At 42.7% G+C, this 18,451-nt stretch overlaps 1 protein-coding gene across 1 annotated transcript in view; it reads left to right on the forward strand.

Moving 5' to 3' along the window:
* The window catches only part of LOC124279425 (ral GTPase-activating protein subunit alpha-1-like), an 88,556-nt gene that overhangs the window by 34,220 nt on the left and 35,885 nt on the right, over nt 1-18,451 (forward strand). Inside the window, exons 16-32 of the mRNA XM_046715253.1 lie at nt 21-132; nt 5,675-5,698; nt 5,732-5,830; nt 7,130-7,250; nt 7,713-7,853; nt 8,895-9,065; nt 9,521-9,544; nt 10,262-10,348; nt 11,497-11,670; nt 12,127-12,297; nt 12,771-12,955; nt 13,533-13,631; nt 13,985-14,140; nt 14,534-14,665; nt 15,277-15,402; nt 16,342-16,400; nt 17,021-17,129. Of these exons, the coding sequence (XP_046571209.1) occupies nt 21-132; nt 5,675-5,698; nt 5,732-5,830; nt 7,130-7,250; nt 7,713-7,853; nt 8,895-9,065; nt 9,521-9,544; nt 10,262-10,348; nt 11,497-11,670; nt 12,127-12,297; nt 12,771-12,955; nt 13,533-13,631; nt 13,985-14,140; nt 14,534-14,665; nt 15,277-15,402; nt 16,342-16,400; nt 17,021-17,129 (1,990 nt within the window). The remainder of the gene's footprint in view (nt 1-20; nt 133-5,674; nt 5,699-5,731; nt 5,831-7,129; nt 7,251-7,712; nt 7,854-8,894; nt 9,066-9,520; nt 9,545-10,261; nt 10,349-11,496; nt 11,671-12,126; nt 12,298-12,770; nt 12,956-13,532; nt 13,632-13,984; nt 14,141-14,533; nt 14,666-15,276; nt 15,403-16,341; nt 16,401-17,020; nt 17,130-18,451) is intronic.

Genomic DNA, 18,451 nt, shown 5'->3' on the forward strand with positions numbered 1-18,451 from the left:
TGGAGAGACTCTGTTTCCAGGGAGCAGATACTGGTAGTGTTGCTGCGGGTCACGGCGGGTGTTCTCCAGAGCAGGCCCCCGACGGAGAGATACAGGACCATCGGTGGGAGGTTGGCCCAGCCGATCTTCCAGGTAGGACTTCATTCCAGAAACTTGAACCTTATGTTGACTGACGTAACCTTCCTTCACAGAGCAACTAATTTTTAAACTTATCCTATCTCACGACTTGCTCCTCTCTCTCTTGCTTCAACTTTTAGTGGAACGACTGTAAACTTTTTTCCATAGGCCTCCTTGTCCATTCGCCCATGCACTCCATGCTGCTCTCCTTAATTAGCTTCCTAGTTCCTAATAAAGCTTGCAGCATGCTCCACTAATTGCCCATGTGACTGCCTTGAATGATCATTCTCTTTCTTGTCGCATGACTGTGTGGACGTGCTGTATATTAGAGACATTATTTCACCCTAACATCATGGGGAAAACTGTTAATCAGTCAAGGAAAAGGAAAGTTTGTGCTCAGTGCAAGACGAATTATTCGTCCCTCGACCCTCACTCGTCTTGCAGTGACTGTATTGGACAATGTAACTGGAACAAACGATGTGGCAAGTGTAATTCATTGAAAGATGAGGATTTTAAGGCCTACCTTCGTGTTTGCTCCCAGAGAATCGCCGATAGGGACAGGAAATCAACAGAATCTGATCCCACTCCTGCCAAGCGTATCAAGTTACAGCGACAAAAAATCATACCTTCACGCAAAAGAGCGACGTCTGTGGTTCAAGAGAATTTTATGGACGTTTAATCAGATTCTTACTTATCTGAGGACGTTCGGCACCTATTACGTACTTATCAATCACCTTCTTCAATAGCGTCAGATCACTCGCTTGTGGTTGTGATAGACAATTCTTCGTTGCCTGTCCCATCTACACTACCAGGGTACCTTAGATCGACACTATCATCATCCAGATCATCGGTACATATCCCCTCGACTGTCTCAGTTTGTTTGGAGCCTGGCCAATCGTGTTCAACCAGTTAACTGTCTCCCCACAGTTCATTGAACCGGACGGAGCTGGCTACAACAGCGTCGCCGCGGGACGTTCATCATGAATCAACACTTCAGGTTTCGTCACCTAATCGCCACATCATTCTAGATCACCTTCACGATCCAGATCACCATCTCAAACCCGATCTAGATCACCGTGCCAATCAAGATCACCTGATGGATCCAGATCACAGTCACGATCCACATCACCTGATCAATCCAGATCACCTAACCGATCCAGATCACCAAGCGGGTCCAGATCACAACTTCAAATCAGATCACCGGAAAGATCCAGATCACCGAACCGATCCAGATCACAACATCGAAGTAGATCATCGGACAGATCCAGATCACCTAATCGATCCAGATCACAGAATGGATCCAGATCACAACTTCGAATCAGATCACCGGACCGATCTAGGTCACCTAACTGATCCAGATCACAACATTGAAGTAGATCGCCAGACCGATCCAGGTCACAACATCAAAGTAGATCAGCTAACCAATCCAGATCACCAAATCAAGCCAGATTGCAACTGCAAACCAGATCACCTTATAGATCCAGATCACGATCACAGTTTCCAGTTAGTGCATCTAATCGATCCAGATCACTTTACAAATCCAGATCATCTTACCAACCCAGGTCACCTATACGATCTAGATCACCTTACAGAGCCATTGACCAATAGGGATCACAGTACAGATCAACATCTCATGGCCAATCCTATTCAGATGGTCGAACCAGAGCTTCAATCAGAACCAGATCACCAACTCGAACTACAGCGACCCGGACTAGTTCTTCATATCATACCGGATCACCTAGCCATACTAGGGAATCTAGATCACCTGCTTACCGACCTACTTCAGTACTTACCACGTCGAGATCTCGATACAGTTCCTCTGACCGACGTTCGGGTGATCATTGCTCTGATACCACTAATAGGCCTACAGTCTCTTACGATGTTCCGTCTACACGCTCTGAGAATCCTTTGACTCACTGTAGGATCATCGCTGAGTCATGGGAACCTGATAACAATTCCACTCCTACATCGACTCCGGATCTAAATATGATGATCAGGGCCATAACCTCAGCCTGGAACCAAATACAGCCTTCTACTCCAGCCCATCCGGCTTCGGTAGCTCCTGGCTCTTCATCTGGTCCCCCTCCTGAGATTTACCCAGTCCAAATAGCCATGCCTGCATCTCCCGCTCACTCTGAGTCATCTACCCCTGGGGGTAGCTTTGCAGCAGTTGAGACACCTCAGGTACTCCTTTTGATTGTTGAGAAGCTCCAACTTCCCCTGAGTACTTCAGCAGATGACCTGGATCACTCTTATACTCTTAGGAACCGGGATTGCTCTACCATCACCCTACCACCTCGACCTTGTATTCTGAAATTATCCAGTACACTAAATGATTGTTTCAAGAGCCTGTAACGAATTAAGGACGGATTCTCTGCTCCCAGATATAATCCTTCTACCTCTCATGTCCACGGCCTAACAAAAATCTCTTCGGGTCCAACAGTTGATGAGGATATTGGAACCCTGTGTGGCAAGCGAGCTGCTTCGCCCTACCTTATTGAGGACTGAGAGTTGGCTCACATGGATTCAGGCGTGAGGAAGACGTTGCCATCTATTAGTTGCGTGATTGCAGCAGTCAACGCTGTTAACACTGCTTTGGAGCATACTTACTCTGATCAAGATGCTTACATCCGAGGATGCATGACTTTAGCTCTGGACCAGTTCCAAATTATCCTGGATCAGTTGTCTCATTTTTGGGGCTACACTCTTGCTGTTCACCGACGTGGACCCCGGGAAGCAGTGATGGCGTTCCCCCCTCCAGCTCTGCTACCAAAAGTAATACAGAAACTATTGGCCACCAGCAACATACTACTGCTTTTGGTCGCACCCTTCTGGCCAGCAAGAATATGCTTCGTCAACCTAAGAAGCCTGGCAGAACCAAACCTAGTACCGCTTCCCAACTGGGATGACCTACTTCTTCACCCTCACTCGGAACTGTGCCACGGGTCACCTCAGACCCGTTTGGCGCATCTTCAGAGGTCTCTCATAGCTAAGGGCTACTCTCGCCTAATAGCTACAGCTATCACTTCAGCGCATCGTACTTCGACCCGTTCCTTGTACGACAACAAGTGGAAGAAGTTTGAAGACTATTGCAAGCTTAGGGGAATTGCATCTCCCACTTCCACCTCGGCTCAGGTCGTTGCTGAGTTTCTCCAGCATCTCCGCACTACTAAGAAACTCAAGGGTACTACGTTAGCTACCTACTTAGCTGCCATCAACTTCGGTTTTGGCTACCACCACGGGCACGCGAAGATTTCCACTGTTCGAGTTGCAGAGTCTACTACGGCTCTATGGACTCTCTGACCAGTCAAGGAAGTTCAGACCTCTGGCCTGGGATCTGTCCGTCGTCCTTCGTCATATGATTTCTACAGATTATGAACCTTTAGAAGACAAGGACTTCGAACAAGTGACATTCAAGACATTCTTCCTGGTAGCTTTGGCTACCGCTGCTCGTATATCTGAACTGCATGTGCTTGATGTCAATCGGGTGCGGTTCGAGCGGAAGAAGCATGGCAAGGCTTTCCTGGGTCTCCGCTGGGACTTCATTGCGAAAAACCAACTGCCAGGGCAACCAGACCGGATGTTTACCATTCCCCCGTTGTCCACGATTCTTGGGCCTGATGATAATGAAGATTTGACACTGTGCCCCGTTAGGGCTCTATACGTTTACGTTGCTGCCTCCAAGGATCGTCAACGGCTACAGAAGCGCCTCTTCATACCTTTGTCAAACGCTTCAAGAACTGAGGTTTCGCGGACCACATTGGCCTTCTGGATGCGCGCCACGATCCTGCGAGCCTACACCTTTGCAGGGTTGCCTCCTCCAGCCGCTTCCAATCCTCATGAGACTCGTGCACTAGCCTCGACGATGGCCCTCCATAGCAACTGCTCCTTGACCGCTATTATGGAAGGTTGCTTCTGGTGTTCTGATACAGTCTTCTCTTCATATTACCTGCGAGACCTGTCTGTCACGGATGTCCAGGGACTACACCAGTTCGGACCTCTTGTACTGGCTCAGCAGCTTACATCAGCCCAACAACGCAGATGAGGGACGGTTCCGCATTCGCGTTACTACTTCCTTGTGGCCTCCATACCAAGGCATCGGAATACGGCCACCTAGCATGGCCCTACGGACCTGAGGCACAATCAGTATGACGATGCAGAAGTGTTCGACATTCACGCTTACTGACCTCTACTCCACGGAGCAATTACGTCAGTGAAGTGTGACACTCCCGAATTCCAGTGGATTTTGTTGCGTTCTGCCTCCAAAGTTGCCGGGCACATCCTTTGACTAAGCTTAAGCAAAGGAGTGAGGGTCAATTTGATGCTGCCCAGAACTGAACGTTAAACCTTGGAGATGCAGAGTTGTGTTTCTCTTTCACCTGCCTCGGTCGGTGTCTGGGGGTGCCTTCTTGAAGCAGGGGCTGGCCCAATTCTAGTCGCAAGACTTTAATTACGGGGGTACCTTGTAAATCGTGGCGAGGCGAGGCTTACTTGCCGAGTTGAGTCCCTTTGTCTTGTACAAGGTTGCGGCTGAACACCACATCGCTTGGGAGCACCCATCTCCCTGGGAGTCGTTGTGCTACTATTAGTAAGCCAAGGGGTTCCGGAGAACCCACTACAAGCATAGGAGTTGCATGCATGCATAACAGGCCTCCCTTGTACATCGCTATCTACGGTTGTCATCAGTCCACACAGCTCCAAGACCAGCTGTTTGCACTGTCCAGACAGAAGGGTAATCTGCGGCCCGCCGTCCAACCATGGGATAAGTGCAAGTCGTGAGATAGGATAAGTTTAAAAATTTGGAAATTTTAATATAAATTGTATATTTATATACTTATCCTATCTCACACGATGGATGCCCGCCCGGCCTCCCCACTACTCAGATTACAACGCTGGCTCCAAGATGAGAATGATCATTCAAGGTAGTCACGTGGGCAATTAGTGGAGCATGCTGCAAGCTTTATTAGGAACTAGGAAGCTAATTAAGGAGAGCAGCATGGAGTGCATGGGCGAATGGACAAGGAGGCCTATGGAAAAAAGTTAACAGTCGTTCCACTAAAAGTCGAAGCAAGAGAGAGAGGAGCAAGTCGTGAGATAGGATAAGTATATAAATATACAATTTATAATAAAATTTCCAATTTTACAGGTACACGTGTTCATTTTTTTTCCCTCTTATCGACTGAGTGATTATAGATCCATTTTTGATGTTCTGGTGGTTAAATAGTCTAGGAAAAGTATTCCATTAGAGGTACAATACAGGTTTCCACCACTACTTGTTAGAGTATGATAACATTGAGGGTGAACTTCCAGAACTTGCAGCAGGTGATAAGGTATTACTGTTGCTTAGATGCATCACCCTATATAAACTGACTTTGCCTCGATGTGACCGAGAGATGGTTGTCATGTCGGCCGAGGGGTCAAACAGGTTTTCACTGACTTACCGCTATTCAAAATATTCCAGATTCTTCCAATCTGCAACATTGTCTTTTTCTGTTTCACTCTTGGGAAAACTGAAATAGTCAGAACTTAGTAATTTTTCTGTATCACTTGATTACAGACGCTGATTGTTACGTGGATCAAGGCTAACCTCAATGATTGATTACGATGGATCAAGGCTAACCTCAATGTACTCATCAGCCCTGAACTGTGGGATGAGTTTTTGGGAGTGCTGTCCTTGCTGACATCATGGATGGAGCTTGTCAAGGAATGGGCGGTATGTTTCCTATCTCTTCTAACCCGAGAAGATCCGGGTTAGAATGAACCTTCAGTAACTCATGCTTGTCGTAAGAGGCTACTAACGGGATTGGGTCAGGATCACTGGCTTGGGTGACACATGTCATCGGTTCCCAATTGCGCAGATCGATGCTCATGCTGTTGATCACTGGATTGTCTGGTCCAGACTTGATTATTTACAGACCGCCGCCATATAGTTGGAATATTGCTGAGTGGGGCGTAAAACTCACTCACTCACTCACTCACTCACTCCTATCTCTTCTAAAGCTTTTTAGAAATAGTTGAATAAGGACAAGGTATGATAAAAGTCTCTTTCCAACCCGGTTTTCAGGAAGCCATTTCCCTTTTTGTATTGACCGCCTCCGTGAGGTAGTGGTTAGAGGTCCGCCCAGAGAGCGGAAGGTCGCGGGTTCGATCCCAGACCGCGTCATACCAAAAGACGTTAAAATATGGTACTTGTTGGTCCCTGCTTGGCGCTCGGCATTAATGGGTACAACAAGGACTGGTCGGCTCGGAGTCAGTGTACTGTGTCTGAGTGGGGTATTCATGCTTCACTGCGGCATGGTATCTCAGTGAGCTAGCACTATGAAACCAGCTTAAGTCTGGGCTAGTACAAGCAGCTGCACATACATATACACATGCATGCACATCGTCATATGAGCAAAATATTCTCAAGCACGACGTTAAACCCAATTTCACCTCACCTCATCTCACCTTTTTTGTATTTGAATATGAGCAAATCATTGGCCCTAGCAGATTTCCTTTGGCAATGTAAATAAAGATAAGACAAATTTATCGCAAAATATTCTCGGTCACAGACTTGCTCAAAGAAATAATGTTCATTCTTAGCCTTGCATCTGGTGTCTCCAATACATGTAGGAAATCTTTAAGTTTCAAGAGAAAAACTAAGATGTCAACATTTGATTATGTTGGATAAATGTCCAACTACTATTGTCAAGTTTCAGCAAGTAAAACATGACAATTTCCAGTGGACCATAAATTGCCCTTATGCTACTTATCCTTTCTTATTGCAAACAAGATCAATTCATTGTTAATAAAGTGAGAAAAGTGCAGTTCTTCAGAATGAACCTTTTGGTGAATTTCAACAGTCCATGTTGGTATAAGAAATAATTTGCTCACTTGGACCGTGTAGTGCTGAATTAGGAAGGCTTTCTCTGTCAGTAGCTCACAAGTCAGGAATATAATCAGGTCTCTGTATTCTAGAATAATCAGAATCCACATTAACGATTGTAAGGTTTATGTTGATTCTGTCTGACAGAAAACAATGGAGACACTAACACGTGTGTTAGCCCGGCAGGTGTATGGCCTTGACCTCCTTGACCTGCCGCTGGTTCGACTCAGTGAACAGAAGGAAAAAAGGAGACGAGGACGATCACAAGGTAGAGGGACAACAAGACAGCACTGATACATGCTACTCAATTCTAGCTAAATAACACCCACAGCTGGAAAACTGTGCATTGCAATAACAACCAGCAGTGACAGATTAATTAGTGTCATATTAAAAGTGCAGGGGTAGCCTAGTTGTTAAGGTGTTTGCTCATCACGCTGAAGACCAGGGTTTGATTCCCCACATGGGTTACAATGTGGGAAGACCATTTCTGGTGTACCCCACCTGACATTGCTGGAATTTTGCTAAAAGCGTGTAAAACCATACTCACTCACTCACTCACTCAAAGTGCAGGTGTTCTCTAACTTCTTCTGAGTAGTATAGGTTACTGTATTTGATGACATTGTATGTTTGTGATTCCAAAATCTGAAAATTAAGTTAAATTTTTAATGACAATAAGGCTAGTTTTACATGTTTAATCATCTTAAAACATTCCGAGTTACTTGATGTTCAGATGGTGCTAAGGCAAAGGCTGCAGCTGACAAGAGTTTCTCCAGGGGCTGGAGTCGAGGTGATGGACATGTGAACCTCCGGGGATCTACCAACAGTGCCAACTCAGACTCCAACTTTGACAGGGCCAAGAACAAGAGCGATGGTAACATTCCCATGTATTGCTTACAGTATACTTCAGATATACTATAGAGTTTGATAAAACGTTGATGTGTCTAATTTACAGTAATGTTAAGTGCGACTCAAACGGGTCGGCACGTCATAACATGCTGATTCCCATACATTGTACAACATGTTCAGTGGTTGTAATGAATATCGAGTGGTCGATTTGCTTCCGCTCACTGATTCTTCTTGCTGATTCGATCTGCTGATATTATTGTCGATCTCATAATATCATGCGGTATTTTGTTTCCACGGTTTCAAAATGTCTGAAGCAGGCTCAGCAGCTGTTATCTCTGATACTATGTGAAGACGATGGCAGTGACTTTTCCAGAAAATGGCCATCTGATCACCATCAGCACAGGATTCCTCATGATATTCCATACTGTTTCATGACTCAGATAATGAGCCACAAAACGTTCCGTTTACTCCCATGACAAATTGAGGCGTGGTTTCTTTGAAGCAGACGAAGCTAGCCATGATTCGTGCTTGTATGTAAACATTTACCATGTGACACCAAAATGCAATTTGATGGGCTGCACCACATCCAACTTGCCTAATAAATAGAACAGGCTCTACACACTCGCGACACAATCAACGTGGGTTTGAGCGGCCGATTTGTACCGTTTATTGAATTCGATTAATAACTCTGGTGATACGACTCGGTCAAATTCGGCATATCAATTCGACAGGCCGACCTGTGTGAGTCCACCTTAGAACGTAGCATTTGAGGATGTTATTGTAGTATTATAAAAGCATTAGTTTGAGGACCAGGAGTGTTTTGACTGTCAAGGATGTAGTTGATGTTGTTCCAACAGACTGTAATGTACTTTATAGCTGCTGTTTCTTGGACATCAGAATCCAGAAGTCTGACATCAAAGTCGGAGCATCATGATGGTGTCAGAATTCTGTTTGAAACAATCTGAATATGTGAGTCAAGGAGAGCAAGAGTAGATTACTCACCAGTCATTCACAGCACCTCTGTTCCCACTTGGGATGTGATAGAATTGAGTTTGACCCTTCACAGGAGCTGGAGGATCTCGATCTCGGCCAGACCTCCACAAGCAACGATCTCTCAGTGGGGAGCCATCTCCAGACCACTCCAGGTCAGGTTCCACCGCATCGGACAATCTGATTGTGCGTAGCAGCAGCGAGGGCAACATAGCCGACCCTAAGGAGCTGATCGAGAAGTTACGAGGTGCATAGTGACTCAGTTCTGTCATCTTGTTGTATGCTGTTTGCAAATATGTTGTGAGGTGGTGTGCTCTTTACAGGGTGAATCTGAAGAATATGGAATTTAGCTCTAACCCTAGGTCTGAATTTCATGACAACTTCCTGTAGTATTTCCAGAAAAGGGGAGATTTGCTTTGTCAAGTCATTTCTTCAACAATAATAAACCATTTTGAATGATTGTCCATGCTAAAAACATTCCTATCACAAGTTATTTACACACTCTTTCATGCAAAAATTCAGAATGCAGTGAGTGTTTTTTCTGCACATTCAATTTGAAATATGTTACAATGATTTGACTTGGTTAAAGAGTTTTTTTGAAAGTCCTGTTTTCTCCTGTTTTGGTAAACAGCTTGTTGTGGGAGATGAAACATTACACGTTTGATTTATCTAACTTTACTTTGTGTCTGTTTTGGATCCAAGCAATCGCCCAAACAGGCACCCAAGGTAGTGTGTTTTGTAACAAAGCATGATTGTCACATTTTACTAGCATGTTTCAACTCATTTCTCTACATTCAGCATGACATATTTTTCATCACATGGCTTACAAAAAGTTGACATTATGTTCACCAGTAGTTGGTGTAGGTGCCCAGATGTGTAGGCAGTTAAATCTGTAGGCAGACTTACCAGTGTAAGTACATTAGGAGCGCTATGTAGGCAGTACAGGTTTATTAATTGTTACAACAAATTTATTTTGTATTTTTTTTCCTTCTGTACTATATTTTGTTGATCCAAAAAAAATTAAATTATATAAAATATATTTCACCTTTTTTGATGATTATTGTCACCTTAGTATTCTGCTTGTATCACTCTCCTCGATGAATCTTTCTTTTTATGTCACTTTCTCAAATGCTCACATTTTGTAAATACGTCCATGTGTTTCTTCGAAGAACATAAATAATACAGAAACGCCAATATTTATGAAAGAACTCAGATGGGAGTATGACAGTTGTTTTCTAATGGTAACCACAGTACTACAGTCACCAGCATACAAAGGCCTCATGATCTTAAGAGAAAGTAGGAATATAACATGTTTTCAAAGCCAGATATTGAGATGGTTAGTGACTAAATGACTAGCATCTCTTCTCCTGTTTTTGTTCCTGCATGTGTTTGCCTGCCTGCCTGCCTGCCTGCCTGTCTGCTGTGTCTGACTGATGCCTCCAGGAGCCGGCTTTACTAGTGAATCTAGCAGGAAGTCCAGCATAACAGCATGTGCGGCCCCAGCTAATGGGGGGGGCGCAGACCCTATAGGTATGTCGTGAGACGAGGACAGATGGACACAGAAACGACACAGTTCATGGTCACTGTTTAGGTGTTGCTTCAGATTCCTGGGATTCATTTCATTGTTGAACAATATGTCTTCTATTTCTCTTATACCTGGCTTTCATTCTCACTGGTAAAGGGTTACCTGCATATCAGTGTAAAGCGTTTGTATTCAGCAGTGGCATTAGGTCAAGGACATTTTAGTTCTATCAGATCATGCATGATTGTGTTTTGCAACTTCTGTGGACTTAATGGGAACATGTGGTAAAGAATTATAATGCCACTGACAGATGTATCAATGCAAATGAGGCTGAAAAGCCTTTGAGTAGTAATGTAACTGGTAGAGCATAAGAAGGCTGTCAGAACTATCTGTTCTCTGAGGGCAGTAGCTTTGTAGGAGGTTTCTAGCCTGTAGCTATTCAGTCTGTCCCTCTTTACAGCCTTGAGGAAACAGCTATAGCATTAAGCTGACGGTTTCTTTCAGAACATGGTCCTACAGTGATGGTGTTGAAGGACCAGGGCCCATTCCACAAAGCGATCCTAGCACTACGACTGTCGATGTCTGTGTTAAAGTATGGGAGTTACGATCGCCTTAGCACTTCTATGGCTTTGTGGAATGGGCCACTGGGCCATAACTTACGTTGAATGTCATATTTAGAAGACAGTGTTAAAATTCATTTAAAGTGTTTGCTTTTGATTGCTCATCAATCTCTTGCTCTTTTTTAAAAGAAACTTATGTTGTCCACTTGTTATGGTGCTTAGATATGTTTGTTATTTGACTCAGTTCAGGTTGCTAATAGTAACCAGGAAAATTCACTAGGTATTTTCAGCACTAGCCAAATGATTGTAATATGTAAGTAAACTAGTGAAAACTGGAAATTGTAGCTCCTCCACAGCTCCCTATTAATGTTGATTCCTTTAAAGAGGTGTCATGTACGGGATGTTTTCTGTGACACTGTTCACTTGGGTAGATTAAAGGTTACATTTATCATCATGAAGCAAGACGAAAATACCACAGTGCATGTTACTTGAAGCCTAGGATGTACTAGCAATCAGTTTACCACTGTTTTGCTTACGAATGTTCACAATATTAACAGTGACTTTAAATGCTTTTTATGATTCAGTCTCCCTTTCAGGAGCCTCTGCTGCTATAGAGGACCACGAGGTGGCGGACATCACAGCCACGTGTACAGCGGAACTAGCCAGTGTGGCCAGCGGCTTCAGCAACTTCAGTCAGGAGAATGGACACTCTGATCTCAGCGCTGATAGCATCAGTCTGGAGAAGTCGGACTCAGAGACAGTAGTCCGGCGTAAGTTTGTAACTCATCTCAGCTGGTTAATCTTGTTGTACATGTCAAGGATTTGAACTGTGGAGCTCAGTGGTTGGGCACCTTGTCCACATGACCAAAGAGGTTAAATCAGCTGACAAGGTGTGTTTGTCATCAGAGGGATGGCTCCATGTCCTGCTTCATATAGATGCAGTTTTGCTGCAACCAGTGTATTGGGTGATCTGGATCAATAACATGACTGATTGAGTGCCATTGTACCTCAAGGCTGTGGGATGTTCCTCATAATATCAGTCTGTAGTTCAGGTCCAGATTTGATTATTTACAAGGTGCCAATGTTTAGTGTAGCATTATCAGGACACAAACAAACCTGTGCAGAGAGAATCTTGAGTAGCATCTTCTGGGGCACATGTTAAATATTTATTGGGAAAACATGTTGTGAAATGAATCAATAGTATGTTCCATTCTATTCACATTCAGCATCAAGAACACCCTCCCCTGTGTCTGTGCGGTCCAAGTCTGGTTCTCGAACACCGTCACCTTCTGTGGAGTTGATCTCAGACAGCCAGCATAAAGACAGTCCCACACCTGACCGGGACAGTCTCCACATCGACATGGTGGCAGGACCTGAAGACACCTCCCTCAGTCGAGGTAACCAACACCAGACTTGGCACCATCTAGTTATACTGTCTTCCGTTAACTCTGTTAACTTTGTCATTTTAATGTAACCTTCCCCTATGCAGTCACCCTACATAAACACCAACATCCCCACCATCACCGTCCCACAAGATGTCGCTTGAAAATCACAGATCTGTTTCTGACCAGTTCATGTAAAACACAGTAAACAACACAGTTGTCAACTTTTCCATCATTGTGTATTAGAACTAATCTGCCAGTTTGGCAGGAAGATGTGAGATGTTAATAATGAGTTGACTGACATGTCATATTTTCAGTTTGCCAATGGGACAACTATTTTGGAATTTCTGGTCCTAGTTTTGTAGACCCAACTACACTAAGCTGAGTTTAGACAGCTGTATTTACAAGTTCAGTTTTGACTAAAGTAACGGTTATTGGCATTGATGAAGAGGATAATGGGGCATGGTATTACTACATCTGTGTTTCAGATTCCCTGAATGAGTTTAAGAGTGTGATGGCAGGGGGCGCTATGTCTGGCTGGATGCCAGATGTCGCAGTGGTGTTGTGGCGGAGGATGCTGGGATGCCTTGGTGATGTCAACCAGATACAGGACCCTGTCATACACGAATACGTCTTCGACTATCTGTGTGATCTGGCCGAGACGCTCATAAGGGTGAGTCAGTCTGGGGAGCTGCTACTAGGTGCATATTGAGGATTAGTTACAGGTGTTACCTGACACAGGATGTATGATTGTGTAGGCTGTTACTGACTGTCGCGCACCGGAATATTTGCAGGAAGCCTTGACATGGCTAGAATGCCTGCGAAATAAAACAATAATCACTCACATCTGAATTGTCCATGGTTTAGCTGGATGTTGGAAATTTCTTGCAATGCAAAGGGAGGTAATTCTGGTAGTTGTATGTCCTGGATGGATATTAATGTTACACTTATCTTATCTTATTGAGTTGATAACAACTAGGAATCACGGCGAGGGAATCATGACTAACAACTGTCAACCACTAGGAAATCCCAATCTATCCTCATTATTTACAAGCCAGTGTGAAATTTGATAACAAGGATTTTTATATATTGTACTGTTGTATTTATTTATCACATGTTCTACATAAACTGTTTACTGCAGTAAAGTAGTAGTACTGTTCACGATGATTTAGTCCCGAAAGTAAAGCTTTGATAATGATCATGACCCATCCTCACTATTCTGTAAGAACATTTGTCGATATCCTCCACAGATGCGTGAAAACCTGGGTGTGACTCAGGACAACACCTCCTCCCCTCCTCCGCCAGAGTTGATACCACCCCACCACATCTTTGCTACATGGTTGTTTGAGGTACGTTGGGAGACATGCCCTGGATGTCAGAGATGAAAAACACTAACCCTGTAACCTCAGTTTACTTCAAGTAATGGATATGTTTGTCCTTCTTGTTCCAGTCATTAAGCTCCATCAGTGTTCACCTATATATCATCATTAAGATATACATCACATACTGGTATGTATATCATGCACCAAACAGGCCATCTCTCAGGATTATGCTATAAAATCACCACCCCTTGAGTGTATTGTAGGGTCCTTTACATTTGATGTGCCATGTGTTTGTGTACTAAAGTCACTGTGAGATTCCCCAGCCTATTGTTTGCATATTGTCATGGACGTGAGTCTCCATTGCCTGATATGTGTTACAGTGCCTTACTCTGAACAACAAGTACAAGAAGGGCAAGTTGCTGGCGTATCAGCTTATCTGCCAGATGCTGGTCCGTCATCACGATGTGACACCATCACAGGAGATCTTGTCTCACTTCTACTATGTGCTGCACCATGGGCTGGTGGCTGTTGACCAGGTCAGTGACACGCTCCCTCCCATTTCTCTGTTCCATACCCCACACTCAGCCCATGTTCTGCTCCACATGTTGTTGTCCACCTTTGTATCCCCCCCTCCTCTCAAACTCCCTTCCCTAGAGGGTAATTGTAGTCATTTCTTCCTTTGAGAAGAAAATGGCCACATTTTTTTATTTTTTTTAAAATTCATGCGCCAGAAAGAATAGAAACAATTTTTGATACAATTTTATTACATTCATTGAAAATTAAGAATGCCTTGTTTGAAGGAAGATAGGAAAGGAAAAAGGTGAAATTGTATGTTAAATGCCCAGTACCTGTAATATGAAGATAATTTCTTATATATTTTTGTATTTAAGTCACTTTGGATTCATTGTTTTATTTTGATTTATTTTCAGGATGTAATAAATGTATTAGTACGAAATAGCGGACCCAAGTATTTTTCTCTTCCACTTCCCGGCAACCTACTGCTCATGATGGATTTTGTACATGCAGCAGGGACGATCATTTCAGCTGTTGATGTTAAAGCAGTAAGTTTATCTACTTTCTATGACAATTATATGTACAATTTGGTCCAGAGCAGTCATTCAAAGGATCAGGTGGTCAGATGTGGTGGCTTTGTTGTAAACATGACCTCATACTTCAACAGTGTTGGTCATTGCTCACAATATTCATCTCTGGATATTCTTGCCCAGACTCGATTATTTACTGGCTGCTATCATAAGTCTCGAATATTGCTGAGTGTGGCTTTAAACAACAAGTGACCTGTCTGTACTGCTACCACTTCAGCAGTACAGACTTCAGCAGTACTGTCTTTAGGTGTTGTCAAGACAGGTATAGAGCTTGTAAATGCAACCTGTATTACAGACACTGAAATGTGGAAAGTGAAACACTTTGGACACAGGGAGTTGATTGTTAGCCAGCTGATTGTTGGTTCAAATCCATGATTCAGGGCTTGATCGATCCCAAGATGTGACTAATATTGTCAAATACATTCTTTAATTAAAGAAAGGCAAACCTCACAGATTTCAGTGCAAAGTGTAGATGTCAATAAGTTTATGAGTATGTGAATCACCTACTCCTAATAAAATATATGTACCAGTATGTTTCCTTACAGTGTTGATCCATTGTGTACTTTCAGCCCCCACGTTCTGAGGCTGTGTCTGTGCTCGGTGCTCTGTTGTGCTTTCCTAATCATTTCCTGGAGTTGCCAGTATTAAAGCCAAACTCTGTAGATATTTCTGTTTTAAAGTGTAATGAAATGAAGGTGAGTCCAAGACGAACGGTTTCCACCAATAATTGTTCATTAGGTATGTAATCTTAAAAGCAACTTGCATTCTGAATTTGAATATTGAAACAGAAGGTCAAGGTAAACAAAGATGTTTACACTATATACAGTGAAACCTGTCTAAACCGGCACCCCGCGGGACTGAAATAAAATGCCAGTTTAGACAGGGTGCCGGATTAGACAGTGACGATCATTTTCCAACATGGCTGCTGTTTACCCTCGTTAATCTCTTTATCTCTATTATGCCTATATGATCTTTTGTAATTGTGCAACAAATTAAAACAATGTTGATGACAAATAATTTGATATTTTGCTGCCTTTAGCAGCATCAGTCTTAGTAGCCAGTGTCTTGTCAGGTAACGCACGAAACACGTTTGATTCATCGCACAATCACTACTTCCTGATTATCTAGCATGCCAAGAGGTGTATATTGGATTATGGGTCCTTGATTGGACTGCTCATACCCATGTCGGTTTAGACAGTGTTAATTACAGTTAAAATTGCTTGTTGGAACCGGAAAGTCCTGCCGGAATATGGACTAGACAGGTGCCGGATTAGACAATGTTTTAATGATCATAATATCGTTGTAAAATGGCGGGACCAAAATTTTATGCCGGTTTTGACAGTGTGCCGGAATAGACTGGTGCCAGTGTTGGCAGGTTTCACTGTATGTTGAAAGAAGTACAGTAGAAAGAACAACATGTGAACTTTTCATAATTTCTCAGTTACATTATTATGCTTACTATGATACTGTAGTTTATTGCAGTCATTTTCCAAATATTTCTGAAAATATACAAGCTGAAATGACATAAGTATATTGCAACATAAATGGTGAACAGAGCTTCCTTGTGCTCTTACAGTGAAGGTATGTGGAAGTCTCTGGAGATGGAAGTTAACTTTCGTGTTGCTCTGTTTCAGGATACGGTTGTTAATTTATTGTTGAAGGCAGGGAAGAGAGAGCCAGCTGGTCTGGCCAGGTAAGTGCCCTGATTACTATTATTGCTTTGAAAAGCATGTGGCTTAGCTGCAGTGCAGTTGTTAACGGTAACATAAACCTGAAACCCTTCATTTTAAAAAGCCTCAACCATTGCACTAAGAAACTGTTGTCTTAAAATATATAACTAGATACTACTGTTTCATTTCCATTTGATATCATCACTCTTCTCATAAGGGTGCCATTGTAGGAAGCATTCCTTGTGCTAAGATGTTCATAACTTCTACAGTTAACATAGACTAACAAAAGTCGTAACGCAAAGGTTGTTTTGTACAACGGCTCATAGAGGTACTGATTTATGTGAATATTTATGGGTCAATAAACCATTACCATGTTTCCATAATACAGGAATGGCAATTTTCCGCTGATCCACGGAGTTCAGACGATTTTGTTTCAAATTGATCAATTCTGTGAATCGTCTAAATCTGTTGAATCCCATTCAACCCCCAAATTGATGACACAATATTAAGTTTTCAGCTGAAAATTGATTTTCTGTTGCCATCCCTGAATATATTAGGGGACCCATTTGCTGAAAAGAGAACATAATTTATCAACTTGCCCCAAATATCTGCTGTCAGTAATGCTGTGATGTTGTTGTTTCAGATGTATTGCTGTCAGCAGTGTTGGTATATACTTGTATGAGGAGCTCACCCACGGCACACAGCACCCCAAGGTCAAGGAAGGAGTCCAGGTCCTGCTCACTGCATTAAAGGTAACGCCTTGACTCTTCCCTGTGGTTTTCATGGTTCAGGACTAACTATGCATCGTTTATCCTATCAGGCTCTTGCATATGTCCAAGTCACAAACACAAGTTGAGGCACTCTTAGCACTGTGACAGGTGGTTTGGGTCCAGTATCATCTTTGTCATCTGTTGTTCATGAAATCTCAAGGTCAGTTAGGTCTCTTCTTCTAAGTTCGTTAACAGATCTTACATTGTTTCATATTGAAAACTGTGTGGGTGGTAGACAGTTTGGTATAATATGATGGTTAATGGAGAAGGTATTCCTGCAAAATTATCCGTTTCACGTTAATACTCAATCTTTTTACAACCCAGGTACATATAACATTTTATAGTTTATGGGCAAAGTACAATGAAATCTAATCAATATGAAAACTATTCAGTCTAATCTGATGTCGCCATGTTAACTTAATGATCATTACAGAGTTGTCCCTTTTTATGATGGAGCTAATATTGACCCTTCAATTTTCTTGAACTACAGATAATTTAAAATATGTTCCATGATCAAAAATGTTTAAGCCAAATGTTACTTGTACTGGGACAGTTGTATGAATCGCAGTATCACCATTTCAGTTTGTACAACTTTTTTTACCAACAACTCAAGTCAGTTATCAAATGTTTTCCAGTCCAGTGAGAGAAATTATTTTGATTCACAGTTAAATCATTATTACTTTAAATTCTTTTTCATAGAGATCATCCTTGGGGTACATATATGCATTTCTGCGACTGAAAATGTCATGTGACAGTTGTATCAATGTTTTGATAAAATATTGTACAATAAATAAAAAGCCTTTTTTTTTATCTATCATACGGCCCCCACCACCACGTGTAGTTACCTCCCTGCCACACATGCGTGGCCAACCAGGTAAGCACCCAGGCCCGTATCATCATTCCTTCTGCTGTCATGCATCGTGTTCAAGTGCCTTGACTGTGCTGACCAATTCCAAGATGTGTTAGTCTTCAACTACAGTGTGTATGGTCTTTATTCGTTCTTTAGAGCGCTCTTTTGACTTTGCAGTTAGTTATTTCTCATTTATGTGACTTTTGTATTAAAATTTTACGCTCGCTTTCCCATGGTTTACGCACGTGTTGCTATTCCATGGCGGGAAGTTTAGCGTGGCACGTGGTTGAAATATTGCTTTATATACAATTATTTGAAGTTGCATTGTCGCATTCACTTATTTTCAATGTTTTTACGTGTTATTGCTGTTTCTGTTGTATTTGGCCGTTAGCTACATGCGGCAAAAATTGCCACCACAGGACAAACACAAGAAGTGTTTATGCTGCCTAGAGAA

This window comes from Haliotis rubra, unplaced genomic scaffold (assembly GCF_003918875.1).
Source record: "Haliotis rubra isolate DU_JTF1 unplaced genomic scaffold, ASM391887v1 Scf25, whole genome shotgun sequence".
Lineage (NCBI taxonomy): Eukaryota > Metazoa > Mollusca > Gastropoda > Lepetellida > Haliotidae > Haliotis > Haliotis rubra.